General features: G+C 43.2%; 1 protein-coding gene across 1 annotated transcript in view; it reads right to left on the minus strand.

Moving 5' to 3' along the window:
* LOC133160574 (raftlin-like) overlaps window positions 1-16790 on the minus strand; it is a 38622-nt gene extending 21832 nt beyond the window's left edge. The window contains exons 1-2 of the mRNA XM_061288349.1: window positions 16440-16790; window positions 11633-11805 (exon numbers count right to left, since the gene is read on the minus strand). Of these exons, the coding sequence (XP_061144333.1) occupies window positions 11633-11780 (148 nt within the window). The 5' untranslated portion in view covers window positions 11781-11805; window positions 16440-16790. The remainder of the gene's footprint in view (window positions 1-11632; window positions 11806-16439) is intronic.
* Window positions 16791-19274: the final 2484 nt, after the last annotated feature.

A 19274-nucleotide genomic window follows, 5' to 3' on the forward strand; every position in this document is an offset into this window, starting at 1 on the left:
TAGCAACTTTAATAAGTGGCCTCCTTTTTGTTCATTGATATGCATGGCATAGAAAAATAACTCATCATTACTGAAGAAGAACTGATGAAACACACAAACGTCAACGGTTGACATTTTTGAGCGTGCAGCTGCAGCAGTCGTTAACTATAATTAAAACTGTCTTACAAAAAAAAAAAAAAGAAAGATAAATAAAAGATCTGAGACAATTTGCAATTCAAATAGTCAAGTGATTAAGAATTCACTTCAGGTCGGGTTTGCTAAATTAGACTGGGTGCTCCAGACCTAATCGGAGGAGATCAAAATCCAATCAGCGCTGATTGCTGACGCCGCACGTGCTCGTCGGCTCGCTGGTCCGAGAGCCGCGGCGTTAGCGGTGGCTAACGAGCTGCAATCGCCAGGCGTTGTTAAATAAAAAGGCATTAGCTGCTCAGCCTTGGAGGTCAGCTAACGCTAAATCGCTAACATCTCGCAAGGGCGAGTTCTCGTCTCAAGTCAAAGTAAAGTCGGGAGACCTTGGCTAATGTCTTCATAAAGAACTTGCCAATCGTGGGTAACGTTTCGAGCAGTCATCCCCAACCATCCCGCCACGAGAGATTATCAGATGTGTAAATGAACCAATTTCCCTTAATTGAGATGAAATTTATTTTATTTATTTATTCATCATTTATTCAAATTTTTATTTATATTTAGTTTTTTGTTTTTACGTATCGTAAAAGGCAGAACCGGAATATTTTTAATTATTTTAGGTATTTATTATTTAATTTTTCTCTATTTAATTATTTATTCTACATATCGTGAAAGGCAGAACCAGAATATTACAATGCATATTCCATTTTTTTTTCTTTTATAAATTCAAATTTTGATGATAAATTACCCAACCGGGACACTATATAGTAACTCCTTCTCTTCTGGACCTTTACATCCATTTATTGACATTATTAACCCAAATCAATGAAGCCCCTTGATTGAAAACTGCGTCTGCTAGCGACGCGACAATAGTGCGAATCTGACATCCCAGCATGTCCTCCCAAGTGTTACGGAAGTGCTGACAGAGAAGCAAAAGAAACAGAATGATGTCCTCAGGGGGTGTAAGTGAGCGCTCGTCTAAAAATAATTCTCAATTTCTCAATCATAGTGTCCTACTGCACCACAATGCCGCCGCTTTGAAAACTAACAGGCGTGAAGGAATTAACAGGAAGAAATAGGCCGCCATGGAAAATGACTGAAGCCTCTCACCCCCCACCCCCCCTTCCTCCATTTCCATCTTCCTGCACCACTGGCGCATTAATCCTTCTGTGATTCCTAATTTGGTTCTCTTGCCTTTGGTGCGAGAAGAACTCCTGGTGGAAAGAAGCTATCACGGCACGCGCCACGAGGATCAGAGCAGGAAGCGAAAAGCAGAGAAGAGTAAATAAGGAGCGCTTTCAATTAGCTGTGGAAACACAGCCGCGGGCCTCTTCTTCCCCGAGTGGGCGCTAATCACTCTGGGAGTCGCTGTTAATCTCGTCTTTTAAAAACACACACGTGCGATTTTTTTCCTCTTCGGAGATCACAGCGGTTCGTTCGCGCAATGACTTGAAGTTGAAAGTCTATCGTTACTGCAAATCAACTTCCTGTCCTAATTGCCTGAGGCTTTTTCCAGCGTGGTGTTATGATTGACATGTCCGCCCAATTCCACGTCAATCTGCGCAACTGGTGTCGGGGACTCCAAACTTTTGATACTTGGAAACTTTTGTAACGTGAAAAAGTGCTTGCGTATTTTTGCGTGTGTAGCGTACAAGAAAAACGAATGGCCGTTATGACAAATCACGGCGAAAAAAATAGACGCTTTTCCGTCTGACAGGCAACAAATTGGTTTTCCGTGGAAATTGTGTTAGCGAAGAGTCAGACAGGAGCATTAAACACACAGAGGCTTGGGGGGGTTGTTTATATGGATGCATCATGAGGACGGCGGCGGCGGCGGCGGCGGCGGCGCTAGCCTCGGGGGTTGGAATCCGAATAGCTGATGGAGTGAGAGCTCCTAATCAAAGATGGCAGCAAACAATCTAAGAAGGAAATTGGAGCTGGAGGTGGCGTGACGCCACCCGTCGTGTTTGTCTGCACTGATATTACGCACTGTGACCTTGTTATTTATGTTGACATTCATTTCAGTTTTTGTGTCAGGCTGGGTTTTATTTTTTCACCATAACTGGAACATTCCTGAATTATGGTGGAAAACTTACAGTAAGTGCCATAACCAAAAGGGTAATAAAATTCCCTGTAAAATCTCAACACAATTTCTGTTGTTGTTTTTGCGTTAGCTAGCAAACAAAAAACGATTAGAAACAATAACTCTTGCCGTTTCTATTTCAGTTAACTACTAAATTGCGTCACAAATGTTATTGCATTTAAGATTTCTTTTCAACTATAAACTCTGAAGTTTCCTGGAAGGTGATTGTGCGGTTTTCACGTAACGCCGCTAGCAAAGCGCAGAAGTCGCTACTACATCTTTTGTGATGCGAGCAATATCTCTGACCTTTACGCTTTGATTGTAATTATTAAAACTGGCATTTGGAATCCTAAATTAAAACTTCAAACAAGTCTTGAAACCCAAACATTTATTTCCAATTCCAAACGGCAATTTGAAACCCTCACGAAGCATGTTAATCATGTCACACAGAACGGATTAAAAAAAAAAATAGAACCTTCTTCTTTCTTCTTTTCTGGTCCCTGAGGGTAAATACCACTTAATCAAGAGTGTCAGCGTTGGGTTTTAATGAACTCTCGCTGATTGTTGTCTCGTGTCAGAGCAAGAATCGCATCGATTTTGTCATTCTTGTTCCGAGGTGGACATTTATTGATCAGGGACGTTATTGGGCGGCTTCAAACATCATCTTTGATGCCACCACAAGAAGACTACAGTTATTATAGTAAAAAAAAAAAAAATCAATGAAATAAATCGACACAAAAATCCAAAACAAATTAAAAACTGAATTTAGTAAACAAAAGACAAAATGAAATAGATACCAACTATGATACAAACTCCAAAACTATTATAACCTCGCTCGACCTCGGGATTTTTATATGTCGGAGAAAAAACCCTATTGTATAAATCAAACAATAACACTCGATAAAGAAATGAATCCGTTCAAAGCGGAGGTGGCAGAAGCAATGAAACAATAAGCAGCACATTTCCTCCTCAAAAGTGAGAAAGTCACACAAACGGCGTTAGATCAAATCGACTTTGACGCCTCGCTGGTGTCAGGCCGTCATCACTCAGCAGGTTTAAAAATAGATGAGTAAATATGAAATTAATATGCGCATGCACAACGCCTCCGGGAGAGAGACACACATTTGCATGCAAGTAGGCTGGCATCCAAGAAGGGAGACGGTCTGCAGGTCTGACATGAGACACCTGGGACAAACGTTTGGGGTTCAAAGTCCGGTTTGTGTTTCAAATTGGGCTGTGGTCAAACACGTTATGAACCAAACTGTACCGTAATCCATCCTGTATGTAAGCACATGAATAATAAATGGCTGAAGTCGTGGCTGTAATTGGCCTCTCACACTCGACTTTTCCCCCCCCCCGTGAAGTCTCCGTCTTGTTTTCCTACGACCAATTAAAAAGAGGCCTCGACCTGCGGGCACCCCCGCGGGTGGTTCCCTCTTTCCTGTCATTAGCCTCCCGAAAGGTGGGCGGCGTCCGTCGTCGCCCTCACCTCCCCTTGGATTGCTTTACATTCTCCTCCTGCTTTACTTCTCCTTGAAAGCCCCCCCGGGGGTCCCCCCCCCCCCCTCTTTCACTGCACCGCTGCTGCTTTTCAAATAACAGAGTTTTGAAGCTAGTGGCAAGGTTTCAAAGTAAGCTTTAAATTTGGAAGTCAAGGTTAGAGTTTGAAAGTGTTTTCAACCAGGGTTTCTTCTTTTTTGAACGGAATACCAAACTGCACATTGTAATATCTCGGCGCTTCCTACATGGCGACGCAAATCCTGACATTAATCTCCACAATACGCCTAACATGGCGGCTCTCCCAATCTTTCTATCTTTGTGTCTCTCAGACCCTCTGTGAGGGTTTCCTGGGTGACATGTCGCATTTGTCTTCCTTCGCTTAGGAAGCCACCAAGCAGGCAGGCGGGCGACCCAGTCGCGACTGCACCGACATTTCAAACCTCCGCACTAGAGGAATGTCAAGTGAAAGTCGAAACACTTCCTCAGACGCTTTGTCACATGAAAGACTATCTGCCAAGTCTTCAACATCCTCTAAGCCCGGCGGCGTTTCCCAACCTTTATTCACATATTTTTAATTACGATACAAAACATGAGACGAAAGCTAATACTGATTGGTTAGCATCAACTAGCATGCTACTTCTGTTTTTTGACCTTTGGCAGGTTGTAGGAAGACCCCACCAAAGAAAAACATAGAACCCATAAAATGTCCAAAGCTTGTTCATGAGGCGATAGCGTTAGCATAAACTAGCATGCTACTTCTGATGTCGACATTTGGTAGGTTGTAGGAAGACCCCACAAAAACAACAACAGAATCTCATTGTCTAAAATCGCAATTTTGATCAGAAAACGATGAATCATTCAACCCGAGTATATCGTAATTTGTTTGCGTCAGTCGCTGTCTTTTAGGATGACAAGGTAATTACCCACCAATTCAGTGCACCTAATGGACGACCCGCGGCGTCGCCTCAACACCCCGAGAGTGTAATTGTCGCGTTTCCACATCCAAATTATGCAAATGGAAACCAAGGCTCTGCCTTTTAAGACGAACATGTGATATTTGATTACCAGGAAGTTGTGTGCGTCTGCCTGCGCGGTGCAGATCTGAACAAAAAAAAAAGACGTGCCGTGTCTAAACCCCTCGCTCATCTCCCGCCGTCTCTTGGCAACTGTCAGCGGCGGAAAAGACGGACAAAATGCACCGGCTTCCTGTGATGGAGGTCCACTTTAATCCCTGAACATGCTTCTCTTTAAAAAGCTTTTTGTTGAACAAATTATAGGTAGTTTCACCCCGCCTTGCCACTTAGGTACCTTCAAAACATGACGTTTGGGGTCTTGAGCAAAGAGGGAATTGGCTGGTGGACGTCTCCACGGTTTCCCGGCTGGCTTTAGTTGTCTTAAATGATGCCCGCACGTAAGAGAAGACAGCCTTATTAGCATTTAGATACCTTGTTTACCCTGAGAACCTCTGTTCTTATTTAGCATCACGTGCCCGGCCAGGATGTGGCTAAGCTAAGTATCTCAAGGACGCGCAAATTGTTGACCGTGCGAAAAATCTGCCTCTTGTGCAAACTTCATTTACTATCTCTCCTGTTTGCGTTTGGAATTTTAAGCATTTGCTATTTTCTTTTTGTACTATGAATTCATGAAACTTTGTTGCCGGTTTCTTCATCATGACTAGCTTAGCGTTTCATGGAATATCGGCTAGCGATTACCAAAATTTCAATTCCTCACAAATTTGCATACCCTAGGGAGGAAATGTTCATTTTTGATGGACTAGTGAAAATGACCCTCAAATGACCTAAAACCAAAATGGCCGACTTTGTGTCTTTCTTCTGACATGGCTTCATGAAAGTTTATGGCGCCTTCTAATTTGGAGCTTATTAAACTGGAAATAAAGTAAAAAGTCTTAAGATGGTATTCTGATTACTATAGCACTTGCGGAATATAGATTAAACGTAGAAATCTACCCTCATCTATTTTAGGGGCGGCCATTTTGTTTTGTCTTGTGTTAAGGCTACAAGTCAAAGCTCCCTAGTGACAAAACACTGCACCCCAAAAACTAGCATTATTTCAGTTTTCCCAAAAAGTGAGCTTATCAATAATTCCAGAAGTGTTTGTGTCTCCTTGAACAAGCCCGAAGCCTGGACGAAATGTTTCTCGAGCAAGCGCATACACCTCACTGGAGCGTCTAAAAATAGCGTGCGTGCGAAAACGGTTTCAAGCTTGCAAATTGCTCCCGACTGCGGAAGCGAGCCGGGCCTCCAGTGAGCCGTTTGCTGCGGTTTGAAGTCAGCATCTTGAATCTCAACCGTATTACTGCCTCGGGTCTGTAGTCAACCCTCACTGTTATCTATCTACCGAGCCATTAAACACTGACAGTCCAATTGTCTTTGGGTGGCCTCACTCTCGGAAAAACAAAGTGCATAATTGTCGTTTTTGGAAGACGACACTTTGTCACCGGTGTTGAACGCTCAAAGGTTCGATTTTTTTTCTCTTGACATTCGAGTTCTAGAAATTGGAAAACTACTTGTTGCCTGAAATGTACAAACCAAGAAACCCTCAAAATGATCAAACTCCGACAGCATGCTCTGCCCACAGACTCCGAGGTGCAAAAAAGATTTGGCAATTTATCATCCGCAGCTGCCAGCATCCAATTGGGGCTTGTTTGGGCGAATCCCCTACGAGAGACATGTCAAAGTACAAGACCTGGAATTCACCCAAAATTGCTACTTTCAACTAAATTGACTTCCCCGTTCAATTTTGGGGCACTTGTCCTTGAGACTTTTTTGTTCGTCCTTTACCGTTAAACAAGTCTACCCAATTTTTTTTTTACTTGATTTATGTGATATGGCAAATGAAAGAATATTTGGCAGGCGTTTACATTTGCGACTGTATTTAACGAGGGCCGTCTCGGATAACCAAAGCCGAGCGTATGCTAATAGGTAAACGTGGCTAATCCATCACCCTGCGTCACGAGAAGTAATTAAGTCTAATTACAGATGGGCGCAAAACCTCCCCGTTGAGCGACAGGTGGTCTCTCCCGGTAAAAACCTGACACCCATTTTTGTGCCGTCAATGCAAACAAAGGCGACTCAAAGGAGTGACATTTAAGAGGCTCGTGTTCATATGATGGATTGCCTCATTGTCACGCCGCATGCAGATTTGACTCCTGATTTATTATGTTTAATTGTTTAGTTTAGTTTTTTTTCACCCCTTCGCGAATTTAATTTGATGTTTAATTGGTGTTCCGAGCATGATTTAGGCCTTTGGAAACTTTGAACGGCAATTTCTAGTTTGGGTTTCGATGATAAAAGCGAACATGATGTATAGGAGACGTCGGACACGTCATGCAGGCGAGCGCAACCGAGCTCGGCACGTCGGAACATTCCGGCTTCAAACTGAGAAAATCTATCCACACGGCAGCCGCTGCAAGGTGAATTCTGATTGCTTTTCCCTCTTCGTCTCTCTTGCACGTCGGCAAATTCGTCACGCCGACAAATGGCTGCAATCAAAGAGCAGCGTGCATGCAAAAAGCACCTCAATCAACCGACCCTTCACCAGCAGCGGCGGGGGAAAAAAATAAAGAACGGCAGGTAAATACTCGCCTCCAGTACGTTGCAGTCATACTAAATTCGGCTTGCGTGTCCGTCATGACAGGACGATGAAAAACAAAGATCCTATGTGTTTGAGTGCAAAGAAAGTCAGCAATGTTGGTAGCAATATTTAATATTGTATTACATAAAAAAAAGTTAAAACATGATTAAATAGAATATAAAGAATGAACACAATGATTTCAGAGAAAAATTAATATTAAAAATTGTCAGTAACAGTGGCAACGTAAGATGGCTGCCGTCAGGCTTTAGCCGCAAGGAGCTAATTATTAGAGCATTTTATATATAAATTAACTGCCATAATATTTATTTAATTTACAGTACATTTCAACTGGGAGTAGAAGAAATCAAAAAGCCTAAAAAAAAATGACATGTTGGAAAAATCATCAATCAACCGCAACTTATTTGTTTATACAAAACAAAACAATACAACGCAGTATAAAAACTGCAATATACCTCGGAGAAACATTACGAGTTGGAATGCGGAGGAAATCCTGTGCGAGCTGCAGTTTACATCAGCAAGTTGTGAATTAGCAAACGCTGGCCATATGCTAGCATCTGTTCAGTGACATCCGTCTTACTTTCAAGTCGCCTTAATGATATGCAACTTTCATCAATTATGTACCAGCAATGCACTGACAATGGCAACCTGCCGGGTGGGAAAAAAAAAAGTTCTTCTGCAGCTTTTCAAGGTCATGCCTGCTGATCCTGCTGAGGATCTGTGCTTGATTAGTCAGGCCTGATTGCCCATTATTGAGGCAATTAGCGCTCGAGTTTATAGCACGGACGTGTTCGCAATACAGCCAATGCTGATACGCTCGCAATACGTACGATTCTCTCCAATACGATACAACTAACTCCAAGTTTGGTTCCCTTTAATACATTTCCGATTCCAATACGATTGTGTCCAATAATGATCCAATTAGCCTCGATTATGCTATGTTTGCTTCAATTACCGCTAAGTACAATTCACCGCAGTTACAATGTCATAAGGTTCACTCCAATTACAGTATGATTCGGCGCAATTACGATTAACCCCAATTTACAATGTGACGAATTCACCTTAGTTATGATGCGATCAAATTTGCTCCAATTACAATACGTTTTACTCCGATTACAAATACGATCCTTTCCAATTACAATTTTATTGCAATACGATGCAATTGCGATACGATTCATTACAACTACAATACGATACAGTTGACTATGATATGGGCAGGTGCACCAAATGAAGTGGTCAGTACGTGTCTGTGGACTTATTTCCGCCCATCAATCACATTAAACATAACGTGGTGGGCGGGGAGCGAGGTGAGCCGGAAAGTCTGGAGACGAAGCGCCCGTTGTGCTCCTTCCGACACTTGATTAGTCTCCATTAGCGTGTCAGGATGACAGGATGGGACAGTATGGATGGATGAAGAGGATGGAAGGTCTGCGTGTGTGTGTTTGTGTAGGTTATTGTGTGTGTTAGTGCATGCGTGAGCTGTTTGCTTCTTAACACAATCACTCGACCTTTGCGCTGTCTATCACTGTCGGTGTGTGCGTGTTGTGTGTGTTGTCTTCCTCGAGGGAGTGCATGTCTGCCGCCAGATCTGAAAGCCTGCCAACCGGCGCCGCCCCGGTGGCTGAATAAGTTCACTGCATCAGCACATTTGGATTCCCACGTGCATCCAGAATGACCTTGTTACATTTATACTCGTTTTTTCTTTTCTTCATGTTTCATTAAAGACTTGAATATTCTCTGGTAGTCGGGTGAGGTGCTCAGACAAAAACACTCAGGATCATGAAATAATTAAAGATACTTTCCTAGATATAGTAAGTGTGAAATGTGGTACTCCTTTCTGGCCCAGTCAGCGATTTTGCTTTCTGTTTGATTGACAGCTGCAGACAGAAGGTTTACTTTACAAGCCATGTTAAGATTGGGTTGTTTTTATGATTTTGTTTTTCAGAATTGTGTGGAATTTATATGTTCATATCCATCCAAACTCTGTTTGTGAGTTTTATCCGTAAAAAAATCACTATTTATTTATTTATTTATTTATTTATTGATTGATTTTTGGCGCATTTTTCCCACATTATTATTATTATGATTTTTATTATTTATTTTAGGCTGAGAGCGAAGTTTGCAATCACTTGTTACCTCAGTGTGACATCACGAGCGAGAGAGAGAGGCTCTAAACGGCGTCAAAATGTAGCAAAATAAGCTTGGGGCTGATGAAAGGCAGCGTAAATTGGAGGAGAGCTGTAAGTAATAAAGCTTGTCATCTGCTTTTATTTCACCGCCGCCACGCACGCAAAAACCAAAGCGTCTGATATTGGGATTGCGACGCCGCAGGGAATGAGCCAGTGCTTCCATGTTGTTGTTGACGTTGTGACCGCCGCTGCCTCTCCAAAGCACACAAATCTGGTTTACGCTAAATGCAATTGTTGAAAATATGAGCCGGCTGTGTGTGAGTTCTCCTGAATCCCCTTCCCCCCTTTAACCGACATGAGCGGTCGTCACGGCGTCAGGTGAGGGACGCATAAAAAATAATTTGTCCCCCCCCTTCCGTGACTTCCTGCTCCCGCCTCGTCTTTGCATCAGCGGCTCTCAGATGCAACTCGTCGCTGCGGGAGAGGTCAGCGGGAAAGCGTCGCGCCAGAGTGTCTTTCCGGTGGGAGATTAGCGGCGGGACGGCGGGGGGGCTACGATTTATCCCCGCGGCTCAGCGGCTGGAGAGCTGCAATTGAATCCCCTTCTCACAGAAGGCCGGCGTGACATTGAGTCGGGAATTCTCTTCTCGTCCCCCTTTCTAGTCTTGCATCACGCTCGCACTCCAAATGCTGCCAAAGTTATTTATCGGAAGCGATAAGGTGCGTTGCGCTCGGCCGCTTCTTTTCAGCCGCCATCAAAGGAACGCTTCATTGGCTGCGATTGGACCGCGGCTCGGATCAATATGTGTCTATCGACTGTGGTGAAATGCAATCAGTCCGGACGAGCAGCAGAGGAGCAACGTGTCTAAATTTAACACACATAAAAAAAAAAAAGCCTCCACCCAGAGGAACAAACAAGGAAGTGAACTCGGCCTTCACCTCACTTCCCGCCAAGTAGGCGGTGCCATTTTGTTTGAGTGTTTTTCTCCCCCCCCCCCACCCACTCAGTCAGCAGATACAAAAGTTTTTACAGTGGAAACAATATGGTGAGTTGTCTTCAGTCGACAGGAAAATACTCACTCAGCATTTCCGCCTTTCCCCCTGCATTCCATTATCCCACCCACGCACAAAAGTGAAAACAAAGCCTGTTTATCGCCGATAAATGCAAATATTTTACTGCAGCGCTTGCAAATGTCCATATTTTTATGATTCTAATAAAAGACAGACTATTTATATGCTCATAATTGCATGTTTTAAAACATCAATTCCTAAAAACTAAATAAGTCAAAGCCGCAAGCAGCTATTAAACACGCTTTTGGGCTCATTTTTTAATGGCGGAGCCTCAGGATGATTAAGCCCCGCCCCAAACCAAAATGGCCGCCGCCCTGTTCAATTTAAGCAGTGATTTAGAGATTTTTTCTTCGAGAGAGAATCCTTTTATGATTAATTGTTAAATTATTTCAAACCGGTGTCTCCACCCCAGACAGAAAAAAACACCACAACCGTGTCAGTAATTAGGTTACAGCCATAATACAGTATTAGCAATTAGCTCAAACTAGCATACACAAATCAATTCATACATTGGTTACCTCAATAACCAAGGTTGTATGCCAATATTTTCACAAACCTCAAGAGATTCTGTAATTACCAACAATGTTTTGCTGCTAATATAATCAATTCATCAATCAGTTATCTTGAAAAAAAAAATCCCTTCCCCGACAAAGGATGAATAACAGTAGCTCGGATGTGTTGGGAGAAGAAAGTGCTTAGAGAGCAGCGGCGTAAAACTAATTAAAAGACATCAAGTCTAATTTGTTTTATCGCCCAAAAAGCCACAAGTAGATGAATTCAAACGCTAAATGCTTGTGACATTGACGGCGGCCTCGGCTAAGTAGACTTCAAATGGCAATCGAAAAAATAAAACAATTACCGTAATTTGCGGAGTATAAGTCGCACCAGCCATAAAATGCCCAAAAAATTGAAAAAAAACCATATGTATATAAGTCGCTCCTGAGTATAGGTCGCCCCTCCACCCAAACTATGAAAAAAACCCGCGACTTATAGTCCGAAAATTACGGTACCCGGTTTGTTGGTTTAAAACTAAAAATTGCCTTTAATGATATTTAAATTTATATCAAATTGACGAAAGTATTAAAAGTGACAAAAACTTTCATTTGCTTACCGTCCTTGCCGATGAGGAAATCCAGGTAGCGGTAGGTGTAGGCCACGCCCACTTTGGTCTCCACCTGAGGTCTTTTGAGCGTGGAGTAAATCTTGCCCGGTGACTTCTCGGCCGACGTAGGCTTCATCTTACGCAGTCCGCAGCCCATGACGCCACTCGGTGTACCGCCGACACTGAAAACACATTTGAGTTTCACCACTTCGGTTCTTTCAAGTTTCGATTTTCCAAACCGTTGAGGTTATGTCCAAAATAATCACATTTTGACAAACCGCATCGAATCACAAGTCGTTTTTTTTTTTAGTTGTCGGGTCGTCTATTCGTTTGGGCTTCATAGCTTTATCCTTAGGTTATCTCCCAAAGCCTCTTCACAGACTAAATGTTTTTTTTTTTTGCGAAGGTGGAGGAGGAAAAAAACAACAGAAGCTTCCAAATGACGAGCTGGCAGATTAGCCAGCTTTCCTGTAACAACAACAACCCGCATTCTTTCAATTTTCCACCGCGCAGCCTTACAAATCTTTTAGTTGAACTCGTTAATAACTAAAACCTACATTGGACATTTTAATAATAGAACAATGCAGCCGCTTTGTAATACTTTTTTCCTTTAACAATGTAAATATTGTTCTTTTGAAGCGAGCGAGCTCATTAATTTTAATTTATGTCGGGTTCAAAGACAATCTATGAATAGAGAATGCACATTAAAACAACATTAACACAACGCACCCAAATCAGTTATCAAATTCTGCAACATAATCAGTGTGACTACAGCGGAAAGCTAGGCTAGCATAGAGCATTCCAAAAACGTGTAACATTCACGCACGAGTTTGAAAGGCAGAAGAAATGACAAAAGTGAGGATAAGCCTTTTCAAATAAAAAAAAAAAATAAACACGACTGATTTTTCACGGCTTTGCGCTTCACATCAGAGTGCAAATGAAATGCAAACTAGCATGAAGGAGAAGGACGGAAAGTCGTAGCGTATCCCCAAAACACCAAATTGATTCTTTGTGGAAGGAATCGATGGATGGACGTAGGCTAAGGGGAAATGATGGATAGAAGAACCGACCAATGGACACACGGCGGCTTTTTGCTTTTGAATCGAATGTGGGGCTATTTAGGCCCGGTCACATGATCTTGCCCGGACACGATGAAACGACAGCACAGGACGTGAACCCCCCCTTGGGGGATTTGTGGGCTCGGGTGTTTGCATGCACTGAGGAAGTGTGCACAGTTGGCGGGTGGTAGCGGGACAAAAAGAGGAAATGAGCAAACGGCGGCTTGGGCTAATGAGGTTAGCGGCAAGAATGGGGGAAAGGTGAAACTCAATCGAGGTAGGAGAACGGGCCAGGCGGGACCGACGAGCGTGAAATGAAGATGCGGCGGAACGGCAAACAAAAGGAGCCCAGGGAGAAGATGCTGGAAATGAATTTGGGAACGCATCAGTCGGCGGGGTAAACAGGAAGTGGCGTGGCTAACCAAACGACGTCGACTGCACATCTCACAACAACCCCATTTTGGTGCCGAGTGCTTTTTCCCGGTCCGATCGAAGTGGCTTCCCTTTAAAATACGCACAATGCTTGACATCGCCGAACGACGATGTCATCGGCCGTGCGTGCGATGCGACCAATCGGAGAGGGCCTCTCACGTGCACCAATTTCAGGACGCGAGCGAGCGGCACAATGCCGACCCCAGCCAAAACCCGCCACCGCCTCCATGCCATCTCAAGGCCCAGACACACACACACACACATGAAGGCTGCTATCGCCATGGGAACGAGCCCCTCGTCGACTGTCGGCTTCTCAGAAGAATAATAGGCAGCAATCTCTCTCAGCCGCTCTCTCTCTTCTTTCATTGTCACTTTCTCTCTTCAGGACCACCACCACCATCGCCGCCGCTGCCTCCTCTTCTCTTCCCGGTTCCTCTCGCATGCCTTAGGCGCTCGTGAGTTTGATTCTCACCGCATAATCCGTCTGCACCCGGATTTAGGTTAAAAAAAAAGCGTTTCCGTCATATGTTTGTAAACAGCCTGGAGGTAGTGGACCGTCTGAACGCTCGCAAACACGATTGGATTCAAAGTTGGTTTTGGAGAGGAAGTTGTAGGAAAATTCGAGACACTCTCTGTATTTGTGACAATTGTTGACAGATTGAGCGGAGGTCGCAAGTGTGCACGATTGTAATTTATTGAATCGAATCAAAGTGGCACCTTGAGATACAAATTTAACTCCAAAACTATGCTCGTAACTAAAATCGCTCCAATTCCTCCATTAATCGATCGCTTAACTATCAGAATATTAAAACCCCGAAACATAGCTGCAGCCCTAAATTTGAGCGAATCATATCAATGAATCATTTTGAATCTTTTTTCTGAACACTACTAGCAATGAGCCAATCACATCGATTTGAGTGAACCACCTCATATGTAGGCGAGCTTTTTCCATATATGATATCGCATTATCGACATTGGTATCTTATCGCTACTGTCGACTCAAAGTTTCACGTAAAGTTGCTCCACCAAGGCTCATTAATTCATAAAATAATAATAATAAACGAGCCTGAAGCGGAAGTGGTTAGGCCCTTAGGCGTTTATCGACAGGTGCGCATTACACAATCAATAAGCGCAGCAATTTTCCGACACAATCGTTACAAGACAAGTCAGTGATCCTTGCATGACTAGAACAACTACGCCGTGTAGGTACACGTTTGTCATGGGAGGAAATGAGAAAAAAAAAGAAAAGCGAGGTCTCGCAGAAGAGCTTTTTGCAGCAGGAGCAAAAAGGAATGGCAACGGAGGTGACACTGCTCCAGATGAAAACGGCAGGGCTCATCGAAAGACAGATCGCTCAGCGTGTTGTCGGACCGCTTACGCGGTCCAAAACAAAACGGACAATGGAACGGAGGAGACGTGCGGTTTGAATCCACAGAGAGGCGGAAATAAAGGCTATGCTAACTGACACCTGTGTCATCAATAAACATGCGGGGTTTCATTTATTTAGTCAACCGTTCACTGCCATTGACGGATATAGACGTCAAATATGCATTTGAATTAATCTGCCGGTGAACGAATTTGAAATAAAGGTTAGGGTTCTGAATTAGGGTTTGAAGTCAAGCTTTTTTTGGGGGCCACATTAAATTAGCTAAAGCCGAAGCTAGGCTATATTTAAAAAAATAGCTCCAGCTGTAAGATGTTCCTCCGAAAGTTGCTAGTTTTGCGTTCACGTGGGTGCCCTTTGAAAGCTCCCCGACTCCTCCTCATTTGTCTTTTAGTGAGGAGAAACCATTTGAGTCAGCAGTCAATTTACCTGAATGACATTAAACAACCCACACGGGACCGCCAAAGGCGCAAACATCAAGTCGTTAAAAGCAGACAATGACACACGGCGGTCCCCTCGTACCCGCGTCACCGTCCGTGTTAATGATGTTTACAAAACGAGAGGCGTAAGTCCCTAGGGGGGGCGCTACAGAGTCGTGAGTGTAAACATGTGCTTAGCTAGCAACTTGGCATGTGTTGGATGGCTCCATGGCGCGATCTTCTATGATCTTAAAAGGCCCTGGTGAAAGTTCTCAAGGATTAAGTTCCACCATCGAAAATCCAAAGAAGAAACTCACTTGCAGACTTAACGCGGAGTAAACCGAGGTTTCACGCCATGTCACGCCTGACCGGCGACACAAACATCTGGAGCACAGAGCGTGGTCGAAGGAAAGGAAGGAAAACGAAACTTTTCGTCAGCGTTCATCTGGCCATTAGTTCAACTTTGACCTCTTTCGTGAGGCTTGGTGGCATGACTGCAGTGTGACGCAACGCCAATCACTTCCACATTTACAATTGTGTGCGTCTGTGATTGTGTGTGTACACGCTTACGGTGTGTGTGTGTGTACCAACAGCGTAAAGTTAACTCCACAGGCCACCAGCTGGAACTAATTATCTGCACTCTCACTCTCGCACAAGCACGCCGAGAGACACACACACACACACACACATACACACACACACGCCTTTTCCTCTCTCATGCCCCCATACTTCCTCCTCACTGACATCCCTCAGCTTGTTTTTCCTATTTAACCTGCCATCACTTACCGAAACTCGCATTGCGATATTATGGCCATATATGGAGTATGTCTGGACAATACAATGATTGCGCAATACCGGGAAGCACCACCTATTTCCCAGTTGCAATTTCGACTAATTTTTGTTTTGTCTGTATTAATGAGTCAGGAGCATATGAAGAAGACTAACAACTGTAACTCTGCAGAAATAAGAGTTGTTGACTATTAAGTTTACAAATGCATATAGAACTAGAATGGAACATGATTTAATATAATCATGAGTTGTTGTTTTGTTCTTCTTTTACTCTTCACATGCAGAGGACAGCCAGCAGGGGGGCGGCACTGCCTCATTTGCCTACCCTGACCACAAGTCCCTGCTGTCACTGTCAGTGACAGATAGGAAAGTAGTAATTAGCGTCACTCACTCCAGCTCCTTCACACCTTGAGCCCATTTAATAGGAAGCCGTTTATCTTTAAGAGTCATACATGTTTAAGATATTCATTTAATATATATAATATCGCCCGTTTTTGGCCGATCCAGGTCATATAATGTATATAATATTTGTTTTGGCCGATCCAGGTGGAACCGACACGCGCTGGCAGCAAAACTCACGTGACGTCAGCGCAGGCACGCGTGCACCAAACTTGTACGCACCGGTGACGGCCGACAAACTGTCAACTTTGCAATCTGCGCGTTAAACGCATTCACAATTGCGTTCATCATTAAACAAACAAATGGGGTGGAAATGAGCGCATGAGCGAACTTACCTCTCGCTGTGGATTAAAGTAGAGTCAGCGTCACGCGGAGCGAAGCATCCCACGCGTGGACGAAGGTTAAGGCGGTTTTGGTTCCGAGCTCTCCTATGTGGCTGAACGCAGTACTCCAGAAGCGGCCGTCAAGACTCTTCAAGTCCCCGCTTGATGCGTGCGGATGTTCTGCCAGCTCAGGGAAACCACATCCTGTCACATTATTCACCACCTCCTCCTCCTTCTGTTCTTCTTCTTGCCCCCCCCCTTTTCTGTGCTCGTGCGCGCGACCCTGTGTGTCCGCGCGTTCACGTGATCGTCTGGATGCGAGTGTTGTGACCCGGCAGCTTCGAGTCGACGTCTGGCGTGCAGCTTCCACTCGACTGGCTGAAGAATCCATCTGAGGAGACGCGAGGGGAGGGGATGGAATTGGGGGGTTCACTGGGAAATACCAGAAGGAGGACAGGGGGCTGGATGTTTTTAGGGGGGATAGACTCAAGACAGACCTGTGATGGGACTTTACTTGCAACAGTATTTAGGGCCAAAACATTTATTTTATTACGGTCACACTTATTCCAATTTGACCCATTACCCTTCCCTCCCTTCCTTCCATCCTTAAATGAGATCATTTGAATCGAAGCATGCGTCAACATTCTATGTCAGTTGTCTTCTGTCTTAGATGTGGACTCGCCTCCCTCGAATACAGAGTAGGACGACTTTTTCAAATGTTTAACAACGCACTAATTAACTTTGTACATTTATGGGACTGTAAATCTTCAAACGCACTATCCAAAGGGAAATAGTCTTTCTTTATTGCTATTTTTTTTTATTTATTTTTGACAGATATCTACAAAAGATCAAATGTTAGCTAGCTATATAGATATAATAGCCGCAATAAGGATAAATAACCATTTTATATAGTTAAACGGTGGTTTCCACGGCAACTTCATTAGGGACACATTTGAATGCCATCCAGTACCAAAGCTGTAGCATAGATCATTCTTTTACATCTAGGTAATTGTCACATTGTGGTGATTTACTTAAAGTGGAGGTAAGTCGTTTTAGATTCTAGGTTGGTTTAAAGCGCGTCCTCAATTCCTTGCCGTGAACAGGAGTCAGAAGCGTCGCTGTGTTTTATAGTGAGGTAGCAGCACCCTCTAGTGGCCAATGTGAGAAATTGAGCCTCATGGAAACCTGCCGTTTTTTTTACCCCGAAGTAAATGCAAAAATTGGCTTTAGTCATATTTCCTCATCACCTGGTTTTAGTTTATCCACTAAAACATATATACGCGCTAATATTATTTTTATTTACATAAGTGAATCTGTATTGTACCAGGTGCTCATGGTGAAATATGCAAAGTCTGGTTTCCTAACTTGTCAACTTTGTCGAGGCCTTTCTTTGGTCCTTAAATTCCTAATAGATGGATTTCCAACAAGTACATTAAGGTACTTAAAAATAAAATTTGAATAGTTGCCTTCCTAAGATGCTATAAAGGACACTTTGTATGAATACATACTAAAGCTAGAATAGAACATGTCAGGCATCACATTGCAATTTTCTCCCCCACCTTGCATACAAAAGAAAAGTGGTATCTCCCTTTTTTCCCACCATCACCCACACATTATTTTCACCTTCCTCGGGCTGTAGGGTTTCCACGCGACAGTTGATGATTACTTGAAAGCTGCTATTACTTCAAATATCTCAATCTTCTTTTCTCTCATGAAAAGCAACTCTGGAAGGGGTTTGAATCACACCATGCTAACCTCGTATTGTCTTCTAGTGGTGTGCCATACTGCAAGATTAGTTATTGATCTGATTGTGATTACACTGTGCCGCAGAGTTCAACATGCCGGGCAGCGCTGGGGTCTACTGTAGACGGTACACTGTCATTAGGAGCAAGAAGAAGAGGCAAAGATGGAATATGAAGCTCCTCTTACAAAGGTTTATAATCGCCCATAGATGTAACTAGGTGATGGAAAAGCACATTTGAACACGCACCGAGCGAGGAAACAGTCAAGACGCTTATTGTGTCTCAAGGGATTAAAAAACTGCTCTTGCACAAAGCCTCTTTTTCAGCTTGTTAAAATGAAAATGTGAAAAAAAAAACATGTCAATAGATGAGAGTTATGGATTATTCCCGCAGATTACTCCTACCTGGTCTTGTTTGTTTACTTTTGAATGGAGATGGATGCAAGGCGGATACGTTTAAAATGATGACTTAGTGTTAGGTACATCTGCAACCACTTTATCATCATCATCATCACAATGGAACATCCAAATGGAGCACTTCAAAAAGTGGTACAATTTGGTGGTCATCCAATACAGAAAAAAAAATCAAACTATCATACTTTGTGATGTCAGTAAATTGATAGTCCAGTGATGGCAGTATTTCTCAATTTTTTTATTTAATCCAAGAAAGTTTTCCATTTTCTAATTCATGAATTCAGTGAATAATCACCGTAATTAATTTAAAAAAAAAAATCAAAATGTGCGATAAACATCCTAAGGAGAAATTATTTTTCTCGTAAAGCGTTGCCCTTTACATATTTCAACAAATGTAATCAAATGTATGTACAGGGACGTCGCTAATCCTTGTTGACCGGCAGATGGCACTGTTGTCTAACCCCTCAATTGTGTCCCCCCTCACGCTACTTCTGCATGTCAAGATTCCATACAGTCCAGTATTTATTTTGCTGGATGTGAACCAGGCCGGCCTATGCATAAATGTATGAAGTCATGCAGACTAACATCATATCGTCTGATTGGATGCTTTATGTGCTCTGTTCTTCATTGTGTTCATCATTGCGTTGTGATGAGACGAGAAAGTTCTTTGCTAGCTGTCATGCAAGATCATC

The sequence above is a fragment of the Syngnathus typhle genome, linkage group LG10 (genome assembly GCF_033458585.1).
Source record: "Syngnathus typhle isolate RoL2023-S1 ecotype Sweden linkage group LG10, RoL_Styp_1.0, whole genome shotgun sequence".
NCBI classification, from domain to species: domain Eukaryota; kingdom Metazoa; phylum Chordata; class Actinopteri; order Syngnathiformes; family Syngnathidae; genus Syngnathus; species Syngnathus typhle.